Below are 23565 nucleotides of genomic sequence, written 5' to 3' on the forward strand. Positions count from 1 at the left end.
GGGTGGTTTGGGTGGGAAGGGATGAGTTAACCAGGGAGTTGCGGAGGGAATGGTCTCTGTGGAAGGCGGAAAGGGATGGAGATGGGATAGGAACACGTGACTCGTGGTGGGATCCCGTTGGTGGCGAAAATGTCGGAGGATTATGTGTTGTATGCGACGGCTGATGGGGTGAAAGGTAAGGACTGGAGGGATTCTGTCTCTGTTGCGACTAGGGGGAGGGGAAGCAAGAGTGGAGCTGCGGGGTACTGAGGAGACACTTTAAGGGCCTCATCTATGTTGGAAGAGGGGAGCCCCCAATCCCAAAAAATGAGACCATCTCGGATGTCGTGGTATGGAACACCTCATCTTGGGCGCAGATGTGGTGTAGACGGAGGAATTGGGAGTAGGGGATTAGGGGATGGTCTTTGCAGGAAGCAGGGTGGGAAGAAATGTAGTCGAGATAGTTGTGGGAGTCAGTGGGTTTGTAATAGATATCAGTCAATTGTCTATTTCCTATGATGGGGACAGTGAGATCAAGAAAGGGGAGAGAGGTGTCGGAGAAATGAATTTGAGTTCAGGATGGTAGTTGAAAATGATCCAGGGAGAAACTAGGTGTTTGTGTTTTATCACTGTTGGCCATTCAGTAATTGAGACTCACTGTTCAACTACTTTCACCACAAACAAGAACTTTTTTCAGTACTTGACCAGCTTTCCAATCTTAGAAAGAAGGACAACTTGTTAAGAATAAAGCAACTAATGTTGAAAAACTATTTGTTAAACTAATCGATCTTTACCTATGGTTACCAGTGTTTTAATATGTTTGGTTTGTGTATGCGTAATAGGAGAGAGGGAGGGAAATGGCTGTTGTTGTGGTCATTGACTATGGTCCGTAATGCAAAAACTTTATTTCGGATTTTGCCATTCTCATTTTTGTTTTTGTCAGTGGGCAAAACAGCAAAAACCCTTTAAGAAAATTTGATGATCCAACGCATTATTACTTAGCATGTGGTAATCTATATACCATGTGGTCCACTATCATTTTGAATCTGTAATATCGACAACCTGTTCTATTCACACAGTTTATGTGAGCCTGGATGAGTTGATGTAAATGGGTAATGCTAAATTCTGTAAACTGAGAATGACGTTATTGTTCTTCAGTGTAAGGCTGATTCTAATTACTGGCAACTAGCTGAGTAATTAAACCATGATTAACAGTGAATTGGAGAACCACAGAAGAACTGCAATGATCCAGAGCCATTTGGTAATAATGCTGGCATAGTAGATTTTCGGGACTGTGAATGGTGCCTCTATTGATACCCAACACGCACTTTTATTTCGCATTAACGGGAAAGGGAAATACTCCGGATCCTGGCTCTGGCTGCAAATATGCTTGCCTTCCTGATCATTTGTGCTTTGGCTGCACACCTAATCCACAGTGCGGCCTTAGCTGTACTCTGGACCCCTGGTTCTGACCCCGCACCTTACCTCCACTCTGGACCCTCAGCTCACATTCCCAACTCACAGTTGATGATCAGGATTTACAAACAATCAAACATCGGATTAATGGAGTTTTGTTTCACTTTCACCTTTTGGATTAATGTAAATAGAATTAAACAACTTAAATGTAACAGCCACTTTATTCACAAAATTAACTTTGCTGAAGAAAATAATGAAAGCTACTGAAATTTCTCTAATTTTAATTCTCATCTTTTTCAGCATGACCATAAACTACCTGTTAAAGAATTGGTAAAAAAATATGAAAGCAACCTTTTAAAAGTGAGTCAACTGCATTAAAATTCAGCTTTTAGTTTTATAAAAGAACGTAGAGAAGAATCTGCATTTTTCTCATGGTCCGCTCTTGATAATTCAAATGTTAATGAAAGCAAAATATATTATCAAATAATTAGAAAAAAGCAATGTAAATATTGGGATTTCTGAATAAAAATGATTAGATGTTGAATCGTACAACTTGGCACATTATTGAACTTTTTCTTACTGTACAAGCAATGGATTTGTTCTGAGTTATGTGAAATCTATAATATAACACATTATATAGCAGTTTAGATTCCAGACAAAACAAGGGCTGTCATTGCACAAACAAGTTCATCAGATAATATATTAAAATTCAATTCAGATACGAAGAATGGTGAACAGGTCCAACTAAAGTATTTTTGTTAACTCAGGCTGTGGTTGATTTGTACTTCATAGAAAATAGGTGCAGGAGCAGGCCATTCGGCCCTTCGAGCCATTCAATATGATCAATTTCCTATGGATGTATGGTGACCACACATTTCACTGTACCAATTGGTACATGTGACAAATACATGTATCTTGTATCTTCCATTTATATGCAAGGATAATTCTATCAATCTCAGTATTTTAATTCCCCAGCATGTTAGCTTTTCGGTCTTGGAGGGAAAATGTAATGTCACTCATTTAAAAAAAAAAAAGAACATTTTTGTTCTGAATCTCACCAACCGCAGCTGATTCCAATCAGCAAATGTTCAGACACTATGCCTGACGATAAGTTCCAGTCGCCTTACCACAATTAATGTTAAACTGACGAATGTGTCAGTTCCTGACTGGTCACTAGTTTTGTATCATTGATTTCAATGGGAAGTGAATATTTGAAAGGTTGAACGGTAGATGATCTATGTAATAGTACATTTAATATCGCCAACCAAAGCCAAATTTGCACCCTGTGCATTTTCCTGATATTTTGGCTATTAGATAATCTATTTACGATTTTGTGAGAGGACAAGAAGAAAACTTGGTTTAGGATATTTTGGGGAGCAAGTCCACATTTCATTCATGCTTCAGTGAATAAGTATGTCATCCAGGCTGCTGCTAAATACAGCTCAAGCATAAATGTCAAGGCAAAAAATATTTCCCATTGGAAATGTGAGATACCGATTGTAATTTACAACTGCATGTACTTACAGGAGCAATAACAGTATTGAGTTATAAAAACTGTTATATAAAACTGAGTTATAACTGAGTTATAAAAAAAAAATCAAGTATATGCCTTGTGTATCTTGCAGTTTTCTCATTTCCTAAGGACTTGCTGATGGCCGCACTTTAGTGTTTGAATTCTGAATGTGATCAATTGGAGGTGATTTGACAATTAGAATAATCATCATTGACGTAATGGCTGACCTAAATATGGTGCTTCCAGTCTGAATTTTTGGATTGTTACCCAAAGTGGAAAGCCCAGCTGACTTTTCCCTTCTGAGCTTGGTGTTTGTGAGGTCTATTGTGGCACCGTGGGTCAGTATCTGCTATTACTCAAGTTGGTGCAGAGCTGCCATTGATCCATAGATCTTTCTAGTTTGTATACCTCAGCCTTACAATGGCCAAAAACATGAAATCACATAAGCAGCAGCCAATTTTACAATTATAAGCAGCCTGTTTTCCAAGCATGAAATTTATGTTTAAAAGAGTTTCCTGGAATAAAGATGGACAAAGATTGTCTTAAATATCACTGACTGTGAAGAACAAATCTCAGTATTTTTTTGATAATCAAATTAACTATATGTTATTGTATGGATTTTAAAAGCAGTGTTGCGAGAAGTGCAATGACAGCACCTGGCGTTGCAGACATGTTTTTGATATTCCACTGTTTGATGCAAAGTAATTAGCTTATGAAGAGAGTGATTCTCATATTTGCATCAGTCAACTTCTATGATGCATAGTCTCCATTATAATTAGCCTTTCCAGTCTGAACACATCTTTTCTGATTTCATGCAGAATATTTTAGAAAATGTATAATTTGAGCTACAGTTTATGCATTATCACAGGCTTAATGGAAATGGCAGCATTCGAATGGGCTTTAGAACAGAGACTGCATCAATAGTTTCATGTTATTTCCAGTCAAAGATATTGCTAGTTGAAGCAAATAATTGAACCACTATAAAGTATCCCATATAATGCCATACCAGACCTAATCATTTAGTCTTACTTTTGGTTAAGGCAGTTTTGACTTGGATTATTTATACAGGGTCTGACCAGCAACAGAGCAGCAGAGATCCTAGCTCGAGATGGCCCCAATGTCCTGACGCCTCCTAAGCGCACTCCTGAGATTGTCAAGTTTTTGAAGCAAATGATTGGTGGTTTCTCCCTTCTGCTTTGGATTGGAGCAATGCTTTGCTGGACTGCTTTTGCATTTCAGCTAGCAGAAGGCAATGCTACAGCCAAAGACAACGTAAGTAAAAAGAGCATACCCTTCGTGTAAAATTGGAAAGCAATTATCTTGAAACATTTTCTATGTTGCTTCCTGAGCTAATGTCTATTGATTTGGTGTTGTCTGGGCTTCTAAACTCATAATATGGCATGCAGGATGTGCGCAAACATTGATAGCTGGAAACTTAGTAACTGCTATATTGGAAAAGGAGCAACATGCGGTGGCCAACCTTGAAAGGTGTGTTTTTAGGAGATTTCTAAAATAGAATTGTCCAACAGTTGTGAGGCCTCATTATTTTGCAGTGAACCAACTCGTCAGTGCACTCTCCCATTATATCCACTGCTTTTCTGGCATTTTCCTGCATCAATATTTAGTTTATTTTTCCTGGTAACTCCTTGTCACGCCTGTTCCTGGTTGCTCCCTCCTTCATGCAGAGACAGTGAATCTCTGGATTTTTTTTACCACAAACTGTAGTGGAGGCTGCATCATTGGCTATATAGTTAAAGAGGAATGAGATTTTTTTTTTAAAAGAGCAAGGAATTAAGGATATGTGGCACTGGCAAGATATGAAGCCTGCCAAGACCATATTGAACGACGGATACAAGGAATGGCACATGCTGTTTCATGCAAAAATATTATATTATATTGAACATTATTGCCTTATTGAATGGCAGGATAGACTTGAGGGGCTGATTGACCTACTCCTGTTTTCTTATGTTTTCTCATTGTTCATCTGCAGTTCTGTTTCATCACAGAAAGTCACTCGCCAATTTTGATGCACTTACATATTACTGATTATAGTTAACAGTCAATGAAAATGTAACGTAAGATTTCACGGGAAAAGCAATACAATGTACTACAGCCATTTTTAAACAAAAGTTTGAATTCCTATCCATTGAATTATTATTCCTATTCCTTTCCCTCAGAAAAACAATCTTACATCTGCCACAGTAACTGCTGGTACAGATGCAACTGAGACTGGCAGGGTGGGTGGCATTCCACCAGCGAACCTCTGTTCCAAGTCGGCGTAGAAAGCATCTAGTTCATGGCGGAAGGACCCACTGCTACCAGCAATACTGTGCGCCTTTGCTTTCTAGCCCAGCACAGCGTGCAAGCCTTGCCATACACAGGTATCCGTGTCATTGCCTCGAGACTCCAGCATTGCCCAGATTACCTCTTGGTTTTATTAATGGCTTTGTGAAGGTCATGGATGGATTTCTTGTACCACAATCCAAAAGGACTATCCCTTTTCCATTCAAGGTGCCCCAACTCCAATACCTCCACAATAATCTAAAAGGAATAACGCCCCACATAGCTCCAATGCAGAAATTCCATTGACATCATGATGCCTCATAACTTGAACTTCATAACTTGGGTAATTCAATTAGAAATGAACTCGCGTGACTTTGATCTGGGTTAAATTATTTCAATGAATATTTATTTTCATGAACCTGAAATTCGATTTAATAACAGTTTTGCGTTTCAGTTGTATTTAGGTGTTGTACTTGCTGGAGTTGTCATCCTCACTGGCTGCTTTGCCTATTATCAAGAAGCAAAGAGTACCAATATCATGGCGAGCTTTCAAAAGCTGGTTCCCCAGGTATGATCTGTTATTATGAATTGCACAGTGATGACATTCATGAGAGTTTGAGGATTCTGTTTAAACAAAAAGCCTGTAAATAGGTTTTACTAGAAATGTAAGCAGAAAGTTGCCAGATGTCATTAGAAATCTGGTATCCTTTCCAGGAAGAAACTTGCTTTTCCTTGCCTGACTAGCCTTTTTATACGTCTAGTCTCTCACCAGTGGTGATTCTTAACTGTTCTTGTGGCTGAGCAAAACCCTCACTTTTATCAAAACTGCTACCAAAGGATTAAGAAAAAGGCCTACTCACCCGCCTGTTTATGACAAGGCAGGGTGGGGGCAAAGACAGCAAATGGCCCACATATTGCTGAATAAGTGTTCTATGATAATGTTTAAGTTCAGCAATACTTAAACTTGGATTATGCCTTTCAAATAAATTTTAGTGTTTATCCTAGTCTTTATTCAACCAATGATTCATTTATAATTTGTATAACAATGAATAGCAGTTAAAATGACAAATTATTGTTCTATTAAATCGGTTAACATATTGAATGCTCCTTTCCAGCAAGCCCTTGTTATTAGGGATGGCATAAAACAACAAATTACAGCAGATAAACTGGTTGTTGGCGATATTGTGCAGATCAAAGGTGGTGATCAGATTCCAGCAGACATTCGTATCCTTTCTGCCCAGGGTTGCAAGGTAGAGTTTATTCCATTTTAAATTGATGCGTATTCTGGAACTAGGTTTCTGCGGCGTTTTTTTTTTAACCTATAATGTGGGCGCAAGAATTTACTAGAATGTTGCCTGGGTTTCAGCAACTAAGTTACAGAGAAAGGTTGAACAAGTTAGGGCTTTATTCTTTGGAGCGCAGAAGGTTAAGGGGGACTTGATAGAGGTTTTTAAAATGATGAGAGGGATAGACAGAGTTGACGTGGAAAAGCTTTTCCCACTGAGAGTAGGGAAGATTCAAACAAGGGGACATGACTTGAGAATTAAGGGACTGAAGTTTAGGGGTAACATGAGGGGGAACTTCTTTACTCAGAGAGTGGTAGCTGTGTGGAATGAGCTTCCAGTGAAGGTGGTAGAGGCAGGTTCGTTTTTATCATTTAAAAATAAATTGGATAGTTATATGGATGGGAAAGGAATGGAGGGTTATGGTCTGAGCGCAGGTATATGGGACTAGGGGAGATTATGTGTTCGGCACGGACTAGAAGGGTCGAGATGGCCTGTTTCCGTGCTGTAAATTGTTATATGGTTATATGGTTATATGTTAATAACATCTTTGAAAATAATCTGTTTAAATATGGATGCTTCTTCATGGTAGATGATAAGAAAATACACAGTGCTATTTTCAGTAAATGTTCTTTGTTGTTCAGGTTCTCCAATACTGCATATCAATCCCTCATTGAGACTATAAGTGGCCCACCTACTCTCAGTTTGCTCATCATCATCTATCAGATGGTGTACGGGAGCCATTCAGGCTGCTTGTCTTTGTTTCTCTTTTTCCCTGTGGAATTAACCCAATTTCAACTGTACCAAGCTACACAAACTAAATCTAAAGAACAGAAATTTCCTTCAGTGCAGAAACAAGAGAGAAATCTCTATCATAATGCCACGGAAGCAAGGATGTGTGCACAGGCCCCTGCTCCACTCTCTCTACACCCATGACTGTGTAGCCAGACATGGATCCAATGCAACTTCACCAATGATATCACTGTTGTTGGACAAGTAATGATTGTCAGAGTTACAGGAGCAAGATTCAAAAATCTGATTAATTGGTGATTGTACAACAATCTTGTTCTCAATGTTAGCAAGCCCAAGGAGCTGAATATTGATTTTAGGAAAGGAAAGCCAAGGAACAATAGATCAAACTTCCACAGGTGTATGGTAGAGAGCCACACTGACTGGTTGAATCGTGGCTTGGTTTGGTAACTTAAATGCCCAGGAATGAAGGAGGCTGCAGAAAATGGTGGACATTGCCTGTTCCGTCACTTGTATTAACCTCCCCACAATCGAAGAGATATACAGGAAGCATTGCCTCAAAAAGGCAGCTAATATCATAAACATCCATACTGCCCTGTTAATGGCGGTGCAGGCTTGAAGGGCCGAATGGCCTACTCCTGCACCTATTTTCTATGTTTCTATGTTTCTAATGCTCCCATTTCACTGTGGCCATCAAGAACGTGGTGCTGGAGCCTGAGAAATATGACCTCTTGGCTGAAGAACAGCCTCTTCCCAACAACCATTAGGTTTTTGTAAAACAGCCCTAACCACAACCCTCTCTCAGCCACAAACTACTATGGACTTTGTTTTGATTACATTATGTACTTTGATTTTTGCACTAGTGTGGTCTGGTTAACCAGTATGACTGGTTATTAATTTATTGTATTATTGATTATTGTATATTTATTCTTGTGTTATTGCATTAATGGGCCTGTAAAGCTGCAACAGGCATTTCATTGTTCCATTCCTGGCGCATATGATAATTAAACACCTGATCTTGACACTCTTGGTTTTAACAACACCCCTGGCATTTCTTTCAATGGTACAGAAGAGGTTATTTGTTGAATCCAGTGTAACAGTCTTTGAACTTCAAATTAATAATAATAATAATGGATGGGATTTATATAGCGCCTTTCTAATACTCAAGGCGCTTTACATCGCATTATTCATTCACTCCTCAGTCACACTCGGTGGTGGTAAGCTACTTCTGTAGCCACAGCTGCCCTGGGGCAGACTGACGGAAGCGTGGCTGCCAATCTGCGCCTACGGCCCCTCCGACCACCACCAATCACTCACACACATTCACACACATTCACACACAGGCAAAGGTGGGTGAAGTGTCTTGCCCAAGGACACAACGACAGTATGCACTCCAAGCGGGATTCGAACCGGCTACCTTCCGGTTGCCAGCCGAACACTTAGCCCATTGTGCCATCTGTCGTCCCAAAATTAGCTCCACTATCCTATTATCAATGGCTTTGTACCAATTTCCTTACTTTCTTGGTTGAAATCCACTTTCCTTTCAAAATATACAATTGAATCTCCTTCCACCACCATTTCAGGAAGACACTCCACGGATATTACTGAAATTAAAGCTTAAAATCTCTTTTTTAAAGAAGATTATTCTACAGGTAAATAAACTTAAACTGCATTTCATTCATTTTGTTTCTTCGTGTAAGGTGGATAATTCTTCTCTCACTGGTGAGTCTGAAGCACAGTCTCGAACAGCTGAATACACACACGAGAATCCGCTCGAAACAAAGAACATTGGCTACTATTCCACTACTTGTCTTGAAGGTAAGCTGGAAGTAGCTGATAGTATTTTCACATTTATCTCAGATAAATGAGTCTCAGGAGAGGTCTCGACCCGAAACATCACCCATTCCTTCTCTCCAAAGATGCTGCCTGCCTGCCTGCCCCGCTGAGTTACTCCAGCATTTAGTGTTTATCTCTACAGAACCATTGTTGCAAACTGTTTGTCCACCATGCAACCAAAGCCGCTAATCCTACTGAGTTATGGTCCTCGGGCCAATCTGTGTACATCAGGCGTGGATTTATCTTGTGAATACAGAACAGCTGTTATTGGAAAGGGCAGTGTCAGATTGTCAATATTTTTTACACTGAGTTTGAAAAATGTGAGAAATCATGAGGGATAGAAAGTCAATCTTGGTTAAATAATGGCTGCAGTACATTGTACTACTTTTCCAAAATTAGTTTCCATTGATATCAGTCAAATCCAAGTTTGGAGAGGGAGAGTAACACAACTAATATTACATTGCCTTGGAGACAGCAGATGATTTTTTTTTGTTGCACCTTTCAAAGTGCATTTGTATGCACAGTTCAACTTTGTAATTTATTTGCAAAGGTAAATTATAAATGATCAACCAGACTTCTGCTTTAATAGGAATTGTTTTCATATAATTCAGGTTTTTTGAAGTAAGTAAGTACATTTTATGTATATAGCACGTTTAAATCAGCTCGCATTGAAACCAAAATGCTTTACATAAAATAAATTATTAAGTATCCGTACATCCATAGAAAAAATTAAAAATAAGAAAAAATGACACAACACATTATAGAATTCAACATGAACGTCCCCCCACAACAGAATCAAAATTTTCTTTCTGTGGGGAAAGGCATCAAAAAGGTGAAAGGTTTGTCTTTCTGATTTCCCAAAATTAATTGTAGTCTGGGAGAATATTATACTGCATCTGCAGGTTATTAATGATCTTCCTTGGAACAGATTCCCTCTCTATAATGTAAAACTTCCATGGATTGAGGATTCTTGTTTGCCTTCCTAGGAATTAGTGCACTCCTGCAATTTTGGACTCCAGCCAAATTGTCATCGGCAAGTGAAGTGAAGTGAATACAATTATATCCATTGAAAACTCTTGCTTCCGTATCAATGTGGGTGTGGGGAAATTCATAGAAATCAAAGTAGAGAGAGGAGACTAATTTGTCCATCAATAAAACATATTAGGTTTTCCTTGGAGGCACAGATGCTTTAATCCTGAGCAATAAACAAAGTGCTGGAGAACTAGTGAGGATCTGTGAAGGGAAATGGACAGATAGTGTTTCATGTGTAGGAAGGAACTGCAGATGCTGGTTTAAACCGAAGATCGACACAAAATGATGGAGTAACTCTGCGGGACAGGCAGCATCTCTGGAGAGGAATAGGTGATGTTTTGGGTCGAGACCCTTCTTCAGACTAGTTAGGGAAAAAGGGAAACAAAAGATATAGACGATGTAGAGAGATAAAGAACAATGAATGAAAGATATGTAAAAAAGTAACTTGATAATGGAAACAGGCCATTGTTAGCTGTTAGATGTTTCATGTTGTGATCCTTCTTCAGACTCTCGTCTATTCTTTTTGCTCCATGCATTCTGCCTGACTTAATGAGTTCCTCCAACAGATTTTAGTTTTTCCTTGATCTTACCTGCCAATATTTTTTTACTTACCCTTCCAAGTGTGCTTCTTATCTTCATTTTTGCACCAATTAGTAAATTTTTTTTCTTACAATTTCAAAGGCACTGCTACAGGCATGGTGATCAGCACAGGAGATCGCACCATCATTGGAGGAATTGCATCGCTTGCATCAGCAGTAGAAAATGAGAAGACTCCAATCGCAAAAGAGATTGAACATTTTGTCTACCTTATAACTGGATTAGCTGTGGGAATGGGAGTTGCGTTCTTCATCATTTCAATAAGTCTAGGCTACAGAATACTGGATTCCATCATCTTCTTGATTGGCATCATTGTTGCTAATGTCCCTGAAGGTCTTCTGGCTACCCTCACCGTAAGTTCACAGTGTTAACACATGTTTCTGGTCTTAGTCTCCATTGGTTTACTAGGAGCTTTTGCTTATAGGGAAGGCATAAAGACAATCTGAATGAACAGATTTTAGACTTTAGCCCAAAACGGGAGTAGAAATGGCCGAATGCTATAATGGAAGATTAACCTGCTCACATCCATAGGCAGCTAGCAGAAGAGTAAGGGCTTTATTCGGGCTGATAGTGGGCAGTGGGAAATGCTTGGTAAAAATAAACCGACACTGGGCCAACCAACCATCATTGTGGGGATGGAAATCATGCAATGTTTTAAAGATTAGCAATGGAGGAAGTGAGCTTGAGCCAACAATCGTTGTATGTTCTGGATACTTTGATCCAAAAGGCAGGTATACTCAGATTTGTTCTGCAGTGAACAATGTAAAAGTATGACTAAGTGAGGCAGGGTTAGCAGTGAAGGACCCACATCACTTGTTCTTGTCCAATAGTGTGAAATTCTCTTGGACAAGAGCAGAGAGAAGGTTGAGCAAACCGATCTTAACAATATAGTACAAAGTGGTCATTTAATTTGGTGAAGTCACATTAAAGTAGTAAGAATAGAGGAGAATGTTATAAGTGGGTGTATACTGTTCTCTGGAGTGATAAATACAAGTGCATAGGCTGTGCTGTCTGACTACTGTCAGAATTAAGGAAATTTCTTTAAGGCTTGAGAAGAACTTGGGAGGAAGGGGGTAAACACATGGAACCAACATCATAGAGACGACTGAGGAGAAGGTCTTCCAGAAGGAGTATGAGCAGGTGGGTTCAAATTAAAACAACAATGAAGACGACAATCTCTGGATTACCAACAGAGCAACGTGCAAATTGACAGGGTTAATGAAATCAAGGATTTAATATATGTGGTATAAAGATTGCTGAGGGAGAATGGATTTAATTCAGGGGGCATTGACATCAGTAGAGGAGAAAGAAACTATCCTATTATGGTCAGTGTCTCTGAGAATAGAGAGCTTTAAACTAAATAGTTGGTGGGATGAGGGTAGGAAGGGAAAATAGAATGTTAAAGAGAAAGGGCAGAGTCACCGTGAATGACTCGGGAGAACGAGCACAAATATCAGACTGTACCTTTATTAGAGACAGCTTGGTGAAAAATGATTTTAAAAAAGGCATCCTTGAGGGCTATTTATCAGAATACGTACAGCATTTCTAACACCAGGCAGACCAATGGCACAAATAAATTAAATGGATAGCATCTAATACCTTTCACGGGGCTGTGATTGGAACGTGACCAAGAATGGCAATAAAATATTCCAATGTCCTTCACGTTTTGAAGTGATGGGCAAAATGAAAGAAGTAGTGACATCCTTGATGATAAAGAATGGAGTAAAGGCAGTAGTGTGGTGAAAAAGGATCTTGGCTCAGAAAATCAAGAAGCATATTCAAAATAGGTGGACCGAAAATTAGCAATGTACACAATATATTGGTAGCAGCAGCATATGGGTATCCAAATAATGGCAGTAATGGAGGATAGTATATTACAGGATTGTGAAATAAAGGGAATGCAATGATTATTGGGGCCTTTAGCCTCCATACAAACCAAATCAGCATTAAAAAATGTGGAGAACAAATTCGTAAAGTGTATACAAGGTGGGTTTCTAGTTTATATTGGGGAACCAACTGGGGAATAAACTATTGTAGCTGTAGTTCTGTGCAATAAGGATGGGTTAATTAGTAGTTTTATCATTACATGACTTCCAGACTTTATAATACAATATAATTTGACGTGAAGTTTGTAAGTGACTAATTTTCCTTTAACTACAAGATGCAACAGAGTGGCTGTGAATCCATCCCAAATTTATAATGCCCGTCACCAGTTGTGGTATCAATAGGGAGGCATTTATTCAACATGCAAGATCACAGTGGCTTCCATGACCCTATGATTATCAGAGATGCCATAACAAAAAAAATGTTAGGTGTTGGGCATGATATCCAGGATTGGTCAATGATACATCCTTAAATTATTACCACTGGACTCCTTATAAAGTGTGCGGTGGTTTTAACTTTAGTGGGTCTTCCAAGAGGGGTTAGTTTGCCGTGATATGTGATGGAGATGTTGCATTTGGTGAAGAATTTTTCATATGACTGATATTTTCAGAATCAGTTTATTGAAAAAAGTTAACAGTTGCTGGGCTCTGAGGTCTATGTAGAATACAACATGTCAGTTTCAAAATCTATGATCTCTAAATACCCCCAGGCATGGTTCAGTATTGTAGTTGTGCTTCTCACAAAGTGATAATACTATTCTTAAAAGTGTAATTATTCGTTTGTTTTTATGTTTTGGTTTTATTTCAATGCTTGAAGTTATTTAATGATTATAAAAGCTGTAGTATCTCAATGGGACACGCAGCAACTGGCGAGAAGGAATGGGTGACGTTTCGGGTCGAGACCCTTTTCGGTCATTCCTTCTCTCTAGTGATACTGCCAGTCCCGCTGAGTTACTCCAGCTATTTGTGTCTATCTTCGGTTTAAACCAGCATCTGCAGTTTCCTCCTGCACAAATTTTTAATGAGATGCTCGAACCTCTGTCACACATTGAATTGTAAATAATAACTTAAGTTTGCCCATTTTCCCCTCAGGTTAGTCTCACCCTAACAGCCAAAAGAATGGCCAAGAAGAACTGCCTCGTAAAAAATCTGGAGGCTGTTGAGACTTTGGGCTCCATTTCGATTATCTGCTCTGATAAAACAGGAACACTTACCCAGAATCGAATGACTGTAGCTCATTTGTGGTTTGACAATCAAATCTACACAGCAGATACCAGTGAAGAACAGGCAGGTACAGGAGCCATGTGATTTAATCTATATTGATAGAATTATACTGATTTTGATCCAGCATATTGACAGTCTACTCAGATAACATTTGTTGACTAGTTTTATCATTTTGATAACTCAACAATCTCCCGACGATATCTTCAAATAATGTCATTTTCCGATAGGATGCATACATTTTTTTAAAACATGAAGAAGAATTAAAAAAAATTCTGAGTATAATATTTAGCACAATACAGTGGAACTCCAATATAATACAAACGTTTGGGACAACTTGAACACCCACTTTGTAAATGAAGATAGCATGTATGTATTTTATTAACTTAAAAATATATATTACGTAGAAGCACAGGCAATTTGAACATATTTCCCCAGTGTGCACCCACTCTCTTTACATTCAGTTATCACTGTTGCATTCCCAAACTATAATTCCAAGTACAGGATGCTTATTTATTGGTCCCTCCACAGTACTGCTGTTTTCAGTGTGACTTGCATAATGTGTTTTACATTCTACTGGGAATATATATCACTGCCTCCCTGTGATCTTGGAACAAAAATGCTCACTATATTGTTGGTTGTAGTATATACAAATACAAATAGCCTTTATCGTCATTCAAACAGACAGAGGTTTGAACGAAATTTTGTTCCCTGCAGTCATATCAATAAAATAAATAAAACACACAATTAGCACAGTTGCACACAAACATCCATCACAGTGAATCTCCAAACACCTCACTGTGATGGAAGGCAAAAGTCTTATCTCTTCCCTGTTCTTTATTTTTCTCCCGCGTCGGGGAGATTGAGGCTCCTGATGTTAAAGCCCCCGGCGGGCGTTGGTAAGTCCCGCGGCTGATTACGCCGCACCGGGCGATGTAAAGCCCTGCAACGGGCCGATTCAAACCCCGCGATTCGGGGAGGGCAAAGTTGCCGTTGCGGGAGCTCTCGGAAATAGGTCTCCCACCAGGGACCTGCGAGCTCCTGATTTTACCGTCCACAGGACCTGCGGCCGAGGCCTCCGAAGTTCCGCAGTCAGGTTGCAGCCGCCGCGCCACCCCTGCCTCACAGTCAGCCAGCTCCATGATGGTAAGGTGAGTAGTAGGTTAGTCTGCAGACTCTGCGACTGGAGCCCTCAGGTCGATTCCGGTTGGAGGCCACCAGCTCCACGATGTTAGGCTCCAGCAAAACGGGAGACACGACAAGGAAAAGGTCGCATCTCCATTCAAGGAAGAGATTAAAAAGTAAAAAGTTCCCACCCACCCCCCACATATACACAACTAAAAATAAACCGAAAACATACTCTAACAAGATGAAAAAAAAGAAAAAAAGACAGGCGGACTGCAGGTGAGCCGCAGCCACAAGGTGCCACCACACCGATCCACAGTATATATGAAACTATGGTATGTATTATATACAGGTTGCTTTGTACCTATTGTCTTCTCTCTGTACAATTATAATTGTCATCAATTTCCTTATTTTAAATAGGCAAGCATGTTTTTATGTACTACAAACAAGATGATTAGTGCAAAGATTTTATCTATCTCTCTCTCTCTCTCTCTCTCTCTCTCTCTCTCTCTCTCTCTCTCTCTCTATCTCTCTATCTCTCTATCTCTCTCTCTATCTCTCTATCTCTCTATCTCTCTATCTCTCTATCTCTCTATCTCTCTATCTCTCTATCTCTCTATATCTCTATATCTCTATATCTCTATATCTCTATATCTATATCTATATCTATATCTATATCTATATCTATATCTATATCTATATCTATATCTATATCTCTCTCTCTCTATCTATCTCTATCTATCTCTAAGGTACACAAAATTGCTGGAGGAACTCAGCGGGTGCAGCAGCATCTATGGAGCGAAGGAAATAGGCGACGTTTCGGGCCGAAACCCTTCTTCAGACTGATGGGGGGGAAGAGAAGGAAAAAGGAAGAGGAGAGCCCGAGGCGGGCGGATGGGAGGGTGGGAGGAGACAGCTAGAGGGTGAAGGAAGGGGAGGGACAGCACAGGCTAGCCAAATTGGGGGAATTCAATGTTGATGCCTAAGGGCGCAAGGACCCCAGACGGAATAGAGGTGCTGTTCCTCCAATTCCGCTGTTGCTCACTCTGGCAATGGAGGAGACCCAGGACAGAGAGGTCGGATTGGGAATGGGTGGGGAGTTGAAGTGCTGAGCCACCGGGAGGTCATGTAGGTTAAGGCGGACTGAGCGGAGGTGTTCGGCGAAACGGTCGCCCAACCTACGCTTGGTCTCACCGATGTAAATTAGCTGACATCTAGAGCAGCGGATGCAGTAGATGAGGTTGGAGGAGATACAGGTGAACCTTTGTCGCACCTGGAACGACTGCTTGGGACCTTGAATGGAGTCGAGGGGGGAGGTGAAGGGACAGGTGTTGCATTTCTTGCGGTCGGATTGGGAATGGGAGGGGGGAGTTGAAGTGCTGCTCTATCTATCTCTATCTCTATCTATCTCTATCTCTATCTCTATCTATCTCTATCTCTATCTCTATCGCTACCGATCAGCGCGAGCGCGGAGCGCGAGCGCAGCCGCGAGGCGGCATCCGCAGCGCGAGCCAGCGCGAGCGGGAGCCGAGCGCGAGCGCTCTAGCCGCTGCGAGCTCGAGCGCAGCGCGACGCGACTCTATCTCATGCGAGCTCAGCGCGAGCGCGACTCTAGCCGAGCGCGCGAGCGCGACGCAGCGCTAGCGCGATCCAGGCGAGCTCGAGCGCGAGCGCACTCGGCTGCCTACGAGCGGAGCGCACGCGACGCGCGCGAGCCGACATAGCGATCACTCGGACAGCTAGAGCCACTACCTCGCTACGCGCGCGAGCCGAGCGAGCGCTCTCGATCGAGCGCTCGAGCGAGCGCCGCGCGAGCCGCGCGAGCTAGATCGCGCTCGCGCCGTCGCGCGCGCGATCTCGCGCGCCAGCGAGCGCGCGCGAGAGCGCGCGCTCGAGCGGCGAGCGAGCGAGCCGCGCAGCGAGCGCGCGAGCTAGCGCGCGCGAGCATCCGCGCGAGCGACGCCCTCGATCGCTCTCGGAGCGAGCGCGCGAGAAGCTGCGCGACGAGCGCGCGCGCGCGAGCGCGGTCGGAGCGGGAGGAGGCTCGAGAGGGAGTCCTAGCTCTCTCGATCCAGCGAGAGATCTCTCTCACTCTCTCCTCATCTCTCCTCTCATCTCTCTCTCTATCTCTCTCTCTCTATCTCTCTCTCTCTATCTCTCTCTCTCTATCTCTCTCTCTCTATCTCTCTCTATCTCTATCTCTCTCTCTCTCTCTCTCTCTATCTCTCTCTATCTCTCTCTATCTCTCTCTATCTCTATCTCTATCTATCTATCTCTATCTATCTATCTATCTCTATCTATCTCTATCTATCTCTATCTATCTATCTATCTATCTCTATCTATCTATCTATCTATCTATCTCTGTGTGTTTCTGCCTGACTTGTGGGTGCCAGCCTTTGATTCGTTGCTACGCCAACACCAGACCCACAAACGCCCAGATTTTTTCCATTTCGGTAGAGATTTCACTTTTCATTCCAAGTATCCACTCCTGATTAAATTTCCTCGTGTTTATGTACACATTTTTAATAAAATCCTTCTCCCCCCCCCACTCACTCATTTTGTCGCCTCCTGCTGGCCAGCGACCATAACGGCTGCTGGCGCCCGCATCTCGCCTCAAAGACGCCATTTAAAAACACCCGCACTGCTGAGTCCTGAACGGCTTGAGTTGGAGGACCACGTCTCCCGTGGGGGCCTACGGGTAGGGAACGGCTGCGTTGGGGGAGCAGGCTTGGTCTAGTAGTTACTAAAATTGACCATCAGCTACATAAAGAATTTGCTGTGATTTATTGAACAACATTTCATTATTAAATCATGAGTAATATTTATCTGTTCTTGCTGCTCCTTCTCAGCCCCTTGCAGGATAAGGCACTGAATCTTATATGAATTGCAGTGGAATTAATCTGCCATAATGCTCTGATTTGTAACTGATCAATTGTGCTCCCAAGCAATCTGCTTTATCTGCAGCAGTATGGTGTGAAGTGAGGGTGAGGTGCAGACTCACGTGGGAAGTGGGAGTCTTTGAAAATAGTACTTGTTCTATTTGAGCATCACTGATGCCAAGTATTAATCAGCTAACTTGGCAAATTCACAGCCCACTGCTGAAAGTGAGAAGAATCTACATACTCTCACAACCAATTTATAATAAAGGAAAATGTGTGTTATTTCTTGTTTCTGAATGTACTGCCTAAACTGCAAAATTAATTAATATCATTATGAATCCTCCAACAATTTTCAGGCTGGAATATATTGTTAACCCCATACTCATGATGCCATCTCAGCAGTTTTTGTTTGATTTTGCACTTTATTTCAGTACAATAATGTAAAGGAGGTATTCTTTCTGACATCAATGTGGCACCTTTACTATAGGATGTTATTTCCGAGCAGTCTAGTCAGACAAAAATTGATACTCCAATCAAGGGGTATACAGGTCAGGTGACTGTGTTCTTGATCAATAAAATGTTTTAAGGAGCATGTTTAAGAAGCATGAGGTACCAAGGTGAAGGGGTTGAGGATGGAGTTCTAAAATGAGGTGTGAAACTGATGAAGACACGGGCACCAATGGTAAAGGAACTGAAGATTCCAGCTGTGTAGGGGCAACAGATTTCACAAGTTTTCAGACTAGAGGTCACGGAAATAAGAAATATTTTGACCTTGGAAGGCGAACCTCATTTAAAGATGATTACGTTAGAAATTAGTTTTGTGTGTGAAAACATAATTTGGGAAGATACAAAGAATCTTCAAAGAGACATGGATAGTCAAGTAGACAAAAATGCTGGAGAAACTCAGCGGGTGAGGCAGCATCTATGGAGTGAAGGAATTGGGCAACGTTTCGGGTCGAGACCCTTCTTCAGACTGATGTGAGGGTGGGGGGGCGGGAAGAAAAAAGGAAGAGGCGGAGACAGTGGGCAGAGGGAGAGCTGAGAAGGGGAGGAGAAAGCAGGGACTACCTGAAATTAGAGAAGTCAATGTTCATACCGCTGGGGTGCAAACTGCCCAAGCGAAATATGAGGTACTGCTCCTCCAATTTACGGTTGTCCTCACTCTGGCCATGTAGGAGGCCCAGGACAGAAATGGAGGGGGATGGGAGGTGGGGGTTGAAGTGCTGAGCCACCAGGAGATCAGGTAGGTTATTGCGAACCGAGCGGAGGTGTTGGGCGAAGCGATCGGCAAGCCTACGCTTGGTCTCACCGATGTAGAGCAGCTGACATCTGACCTGAAACGTTGCCTATTTCCTTCGCTCCATAGATGCTGCCTCACCCGCTGAGTTTCTCCAGCATTTTTGTCTACCTTCGATTTTCCAGCATCTGCAGTTCCTTCTTAAACATAGATAGTCAAGTAAATAGGCAAAGATCTAGCAAAAAGAGTACAATGAGTACAGACGCATCTTTTATGAGAGTAAAAGTTGCGTTTGAATTTTTTGGCAGAAATATTTAAAAAAATTAATGTCGAGAGGTTACAGTGGTGTGAGATGCAGTGAGATTTGAGTGCATGATTTGCAAAAGGTTGAAATACAATTGCAGCAGATAAGAAGGAAATATAACATAATTTATTGCTTATTGATAGGGGGAATTGAATGCAAAAGTAGTAAGATTATGCTTCAGTTTTATGGGGCATTCGTGAGACCACATCTGGAGAACTGTGAATAGTATTGCCCTTCTTATTTAAAAAAATGTGGCAGTGCATTGGAAGCAGTTTGGTGAATGTTTACTGGACTGATATGAGAGAATGGGCTTTAGATTCTATGCCATCAAGACAAAGGTTCTCTGCACCACATTGCATTAAGGTTCATTGTAAGATCCTAAAAAACATGGACCACCTTGGTGAAGGCAGATTTTAATAATGAAACTCACCATGGCCTTCAATGCACCGATATATCCTGGCACAAGGTTACTTAGTCTACTAGATAGAATAGATGCCCCGTTCTGAAATCTGGATGACCTATACCTAGCTTCTTAAAGTGCTAATAAGATACCATTATTTTTGCTAAATCCTCAATTTACTGGAAGAATAAGTGAATCAATGTCAGTGTCTCTCAGCTGGCTATGTCAGCCATGTTGTTTGCATGCTGGGGACCAGACTCCTCAAACTCTTCAACACTCTGTCATGAAAGGAGATTATCAGGTGGATTGAGGAAAAGATTCAAGACTTTACCCTTTGGAAAAATGTGGTGTCCCTATTATGTCCTAGGATTTTCTGACCCATGACCATATCACTCAGGATGGTATTGAGAACCTCAAGTCCATGCATCCGGTGCATACAGAAGTCCTGCATCAGTGGCAGAAGGTGCACACTATGCATATGCCGCCTATTAATCTGCTCCATCTGAATCTGCAGGCCAAACCATTTCTCACATTGGCCACATTAGTTGTCTCACAACCCACAAAACTAGAGTAGTAGCAAGTCATCTTCAATGTTAACAGGCTGCTAAGTGCAGAAGACTGGCCTGATACCTGGAATACTATGATCTTTTGCAAAAAGACTGGATAGAACCAGACATTTAAATGACCTAGTTTAGAAGGATGTGAAAGAACTTGATGGAATCGTAAAAGATTCTGAGGGCCTTGACAGGGTTGGATGTATTCTCTTGTGAAATAATCAAAAACTAGGGTTATCCATTTAAAACGAAGATGAGACAATATTTTGTAATGAGTCTTGAATGGTTTGCACTGTTTCAAAGGGTGGCTCCTTTTTATAAGGTGCTGCTGGATCGATACTTACTAAGTAAGGGAGTGAAAGACCACTGCAGATAAATGGGAATACAGAGTTGAGGTTACAATTAGATCAGCCATGGTCTTACTGGATGGTACATCAGGGTTGAGGAGGTGTGTGTCCACTGATCCAAAGTTGTATATTTGACTGTGAATGTGTTCATATCATTTGGGTTGAGCACAATAAAAAAAGAAAAGGGAGATGGAAATATGTACTAATGTATGAGTAACATGTTGTTTTAATTTACAGCGCAGACCTTTGACCAATCATCACAAACATGGACAGCTCTGGCCAAGATTATTGCACTCTGTAATCGAGCGGAATTCAATGCAGCACAGGATGATGTCCCAATTATGAAGGTAACACAGAGTCCCAAAACGCCACCTATTCCTTCTCTCCAGAGATGCTGCCTGTCCCGCTGAGTTACGCCAGCATTTTGTGTCTACCTTTGATTTAAACAAGCATCTGCAGTTCTTTCTTACACAGATCCAACTATTCTATTTTCAAGAAATCTTACAGTAAAAGTCAATGTAGGTGGATGAGTCAGGTCAGAGTCACAGAACTAGTGTGGGCACAGGAAGGTGGTTCTGTTTGACCTCGGTAAGAGGTAAAACATCGCACATTCACCACCCAACTCCTCCTCATGTGTTCATCTCTGTTTCCCAATCCAGCAGAGTATTTAGAAGTTTAATTTTTGCACGTTTTAAAGGGAGTCTTGTTTAACCACATCTAGTCATGTCTCTTTCCTGTTGTTAAATCTAAAACTTTGTTTTACACCATGCCTAAATCTGAAATATTTGAAATTGCACTGCACAAACCAACATTTTGAGAATTTGATAAATAATATGTACTGACCTAGGTCAGTGAGTCTGAATGTCTGAATTCTCAAGGTTTGTTCCTCTAAGTTTTCTTTGTTACTTTGCTGATGCACCCATTTCCCTCTGTCTAAACCTACAATCTACTCTCCAGCTAACATTGTTGGGTAATTATCTCCCCAACTTCACTGCCAATCATCTCCTTCAGCAAATCTCCAGCCTCTCCTTGAGTACAATCTGCTCCCAAACTTACTTTGTCCATTTTCACGATCTGTACCCTTCTTGATAGCTGATGATGCTAAGGAAATGGTTTTTCAGTTCAGTTTAGTTTATTGCCTTGTGTGAAAAGCTTGTGTTGCGTGCTATCCAGTTAGCGGAAACACAATGCATGATTACAATCAAGCCATTTAAAGTGTGTAGATACATGATAAGGAAATACAATTTAGTGCAAGGTAAAGCCAGCAAAGTCTGAACAAGGATAATCCGAGGGTTGCACATGTCTAATTGTATAAAGCCTATTTACTGCACAGTAAATTTTAAACTTGTGTATGATAAGCATTGCACATTTTGCTCTATAGCCCAAAGTGTTTTCTTTGTCATTTCTATTCATGTTTTTCTGTTTAGCTTAATTTTTGATGGCCCATTGTTGAGACTTGGTCTCAGCTCTCAGGGCATTTGGTTGGCAGGCTGGAAAGTACCAGCATGACCTATTCCGACTTCCACTTTTGTGATTTAGCTATGTTGTTGAACACTCAAAGTGTAATATTTATCATCCCCCATTCACAGTGCCTCACTAGTAGTTTAAAGCTTTAAAGCAGAAGTCTTTAATACATTCAATAATTGGATGAACAGGCAGTGGAGACCTTTAAATTAATTGTCTGTATAACTATGCAATGAATGATGTTGATATTTCCATTAAGGGGTATTAATTAACCCAAATATTACGTTGCCTTTTGTGAACCTAGAGAGAAGTGGTTGGAGATGCCTCAGAAAGTGCCCTTCTGAAGTTCTCTGAAACTGTATTCGGTAACGTGATGGAATTCAGAAATGAAAATGTAAAAGTATTTGAAATACCATTCAACTCTACCAACAAGTTTCAGGTACTGGACAGGTTAGGCAGGCAGTGTAATTATTTTTGTTAAATTTCTGGAACTCTTTCAGAATGGTTTCTAAATAGACAGATGGCAAGTTCAGTTAATTAAAGGACAAAAGTGTTTGATCAATTACTGGCTGCCAGATTTAAGATTAAAATAAGTAATCTTTGTTTAAATATTACTTTTCACTGTGTCTACTTTATCTAAGAATGATCAAAGATTCTCGCACTCAGTAAAATACTTTGACCCGGAGTTCCTGTAGATGAATGTCTCTGGAAATGCGTTGTCAGTTGTCGCCAGTCATTTTTAATCTTGTCACACAGGAAGAGTGCAAATGATACAAGATAGATTTATTCATCACATGTGCCAGATGGCACAGTGAAATGAAATTCCCATACAGCCATACAATAAAAAAAAGGGACACAACACACTATAGGGTTTGACATAAAACATCCGCACACAGCAGAATCAGAGTTTCCCACTGTGTGGGAAGGCACCAAAGTCAGTCTCTTCCCCCATTGTTCCCCGTGCCCTCCGCAGTTGCCGCTACGGGCGGCCCGATGTTCAGGACCACTCGCCGGGGTGTTGTAAGTCCGACGTCGGGGCTGCGGGACGTCCTCAGCGGCGTGGACACCAGAGTCGGCCCCCTCCTACCGGAGTCGGCGGCTTCCAAAGTCCGCAGGCTGCGCCGGGTGGAGACTGCCGCTGCAGACCCTCTGCAAGGTCCCTCTGACCATGATCATTCATGATATATGGAGAATGCTGAACCTATATCATGTGTTTTGTTTTGTGCAAGATTTAATGTTTTTAATTATCATTCATGTAAATTCATATATATTTGGGAGAACACGTTTAAGAACCTGCAAAGATAGTGCAAAATGTAACAGAGATAAAGAAAATATTGAGTTGCTTTCAGTGAGGATGATGGCAAGCAAATACAATAAAGATTCTAGTGAAATGTCCTTGAACAACAATGATCCAACATTAATGTTAATGCAACAATGTATGCAAAGTCATACCACATGTTAA

General features: G+C 41.2%; 1 protein-coding gene across 1 annotated transcript in view; it reads left to right on the forward strand.

Annotated features, from left to right (window-relative positions):
- Positions 1 to 1689: 1689 nt before the first annotated feature.
- Positions 1690 to 23565, forward strand: part of atp12a (ATPase H+/K+ transporting non-gastric alpha2 subunit) — a gene marked incomplete at its 5' end in the record, with an annotated part of 37086 nt that continues 15210 nt past the window's right edge. The window contains 9 exons of the mRNA XM_033049542.1: positions 1690 to 1755; positions 3977 to 4180; positions 5646 to 5759; positions 6307 to 6441; positions 8925 to 9042; positions 10774 to 11042; positions 13665 to 13863; positions 20877 to 20986; positions 22408 to 22542. Coding sequence (XP_032905433.1) covers positions 1690 to 1755; positions 3977 to 4180; positions 5646 to 5759; positions 6307 to 6441; positions 8925 to 9042; positions 10774 to 11042; positions 13665 to 13863; positions 20877 to 20986; positions 22408 to 22542 — 1350 coding nt within the window. The remainder of the gene's footprint in view (positions 1756 to 3976; positions 4181 to 5645; positions 5760 to 6306; positions 6442 to 8924; positions 9043 to 10773; positions 11043 to 13664; positions 13864 to 20876; positions 20987 to 22407; positions 22543 to 23565) is intronic.

This window comes from Amblyraja radiata, chromosome 33, assembly GCF_010909765.2.
Source record: "Amblyraja radiata isolate CabotCenter1 chromosome 33, sAmbRad1.1.pri, whole genome shotgun sequence".
In the NCBI taxonomy this organism is placed as follows: Eukaryota; Metazoa; Chordata; class Chondrichthyes; order Rajiformes; family Rajidae; genus Amblyraja; species Amblyraja radiata.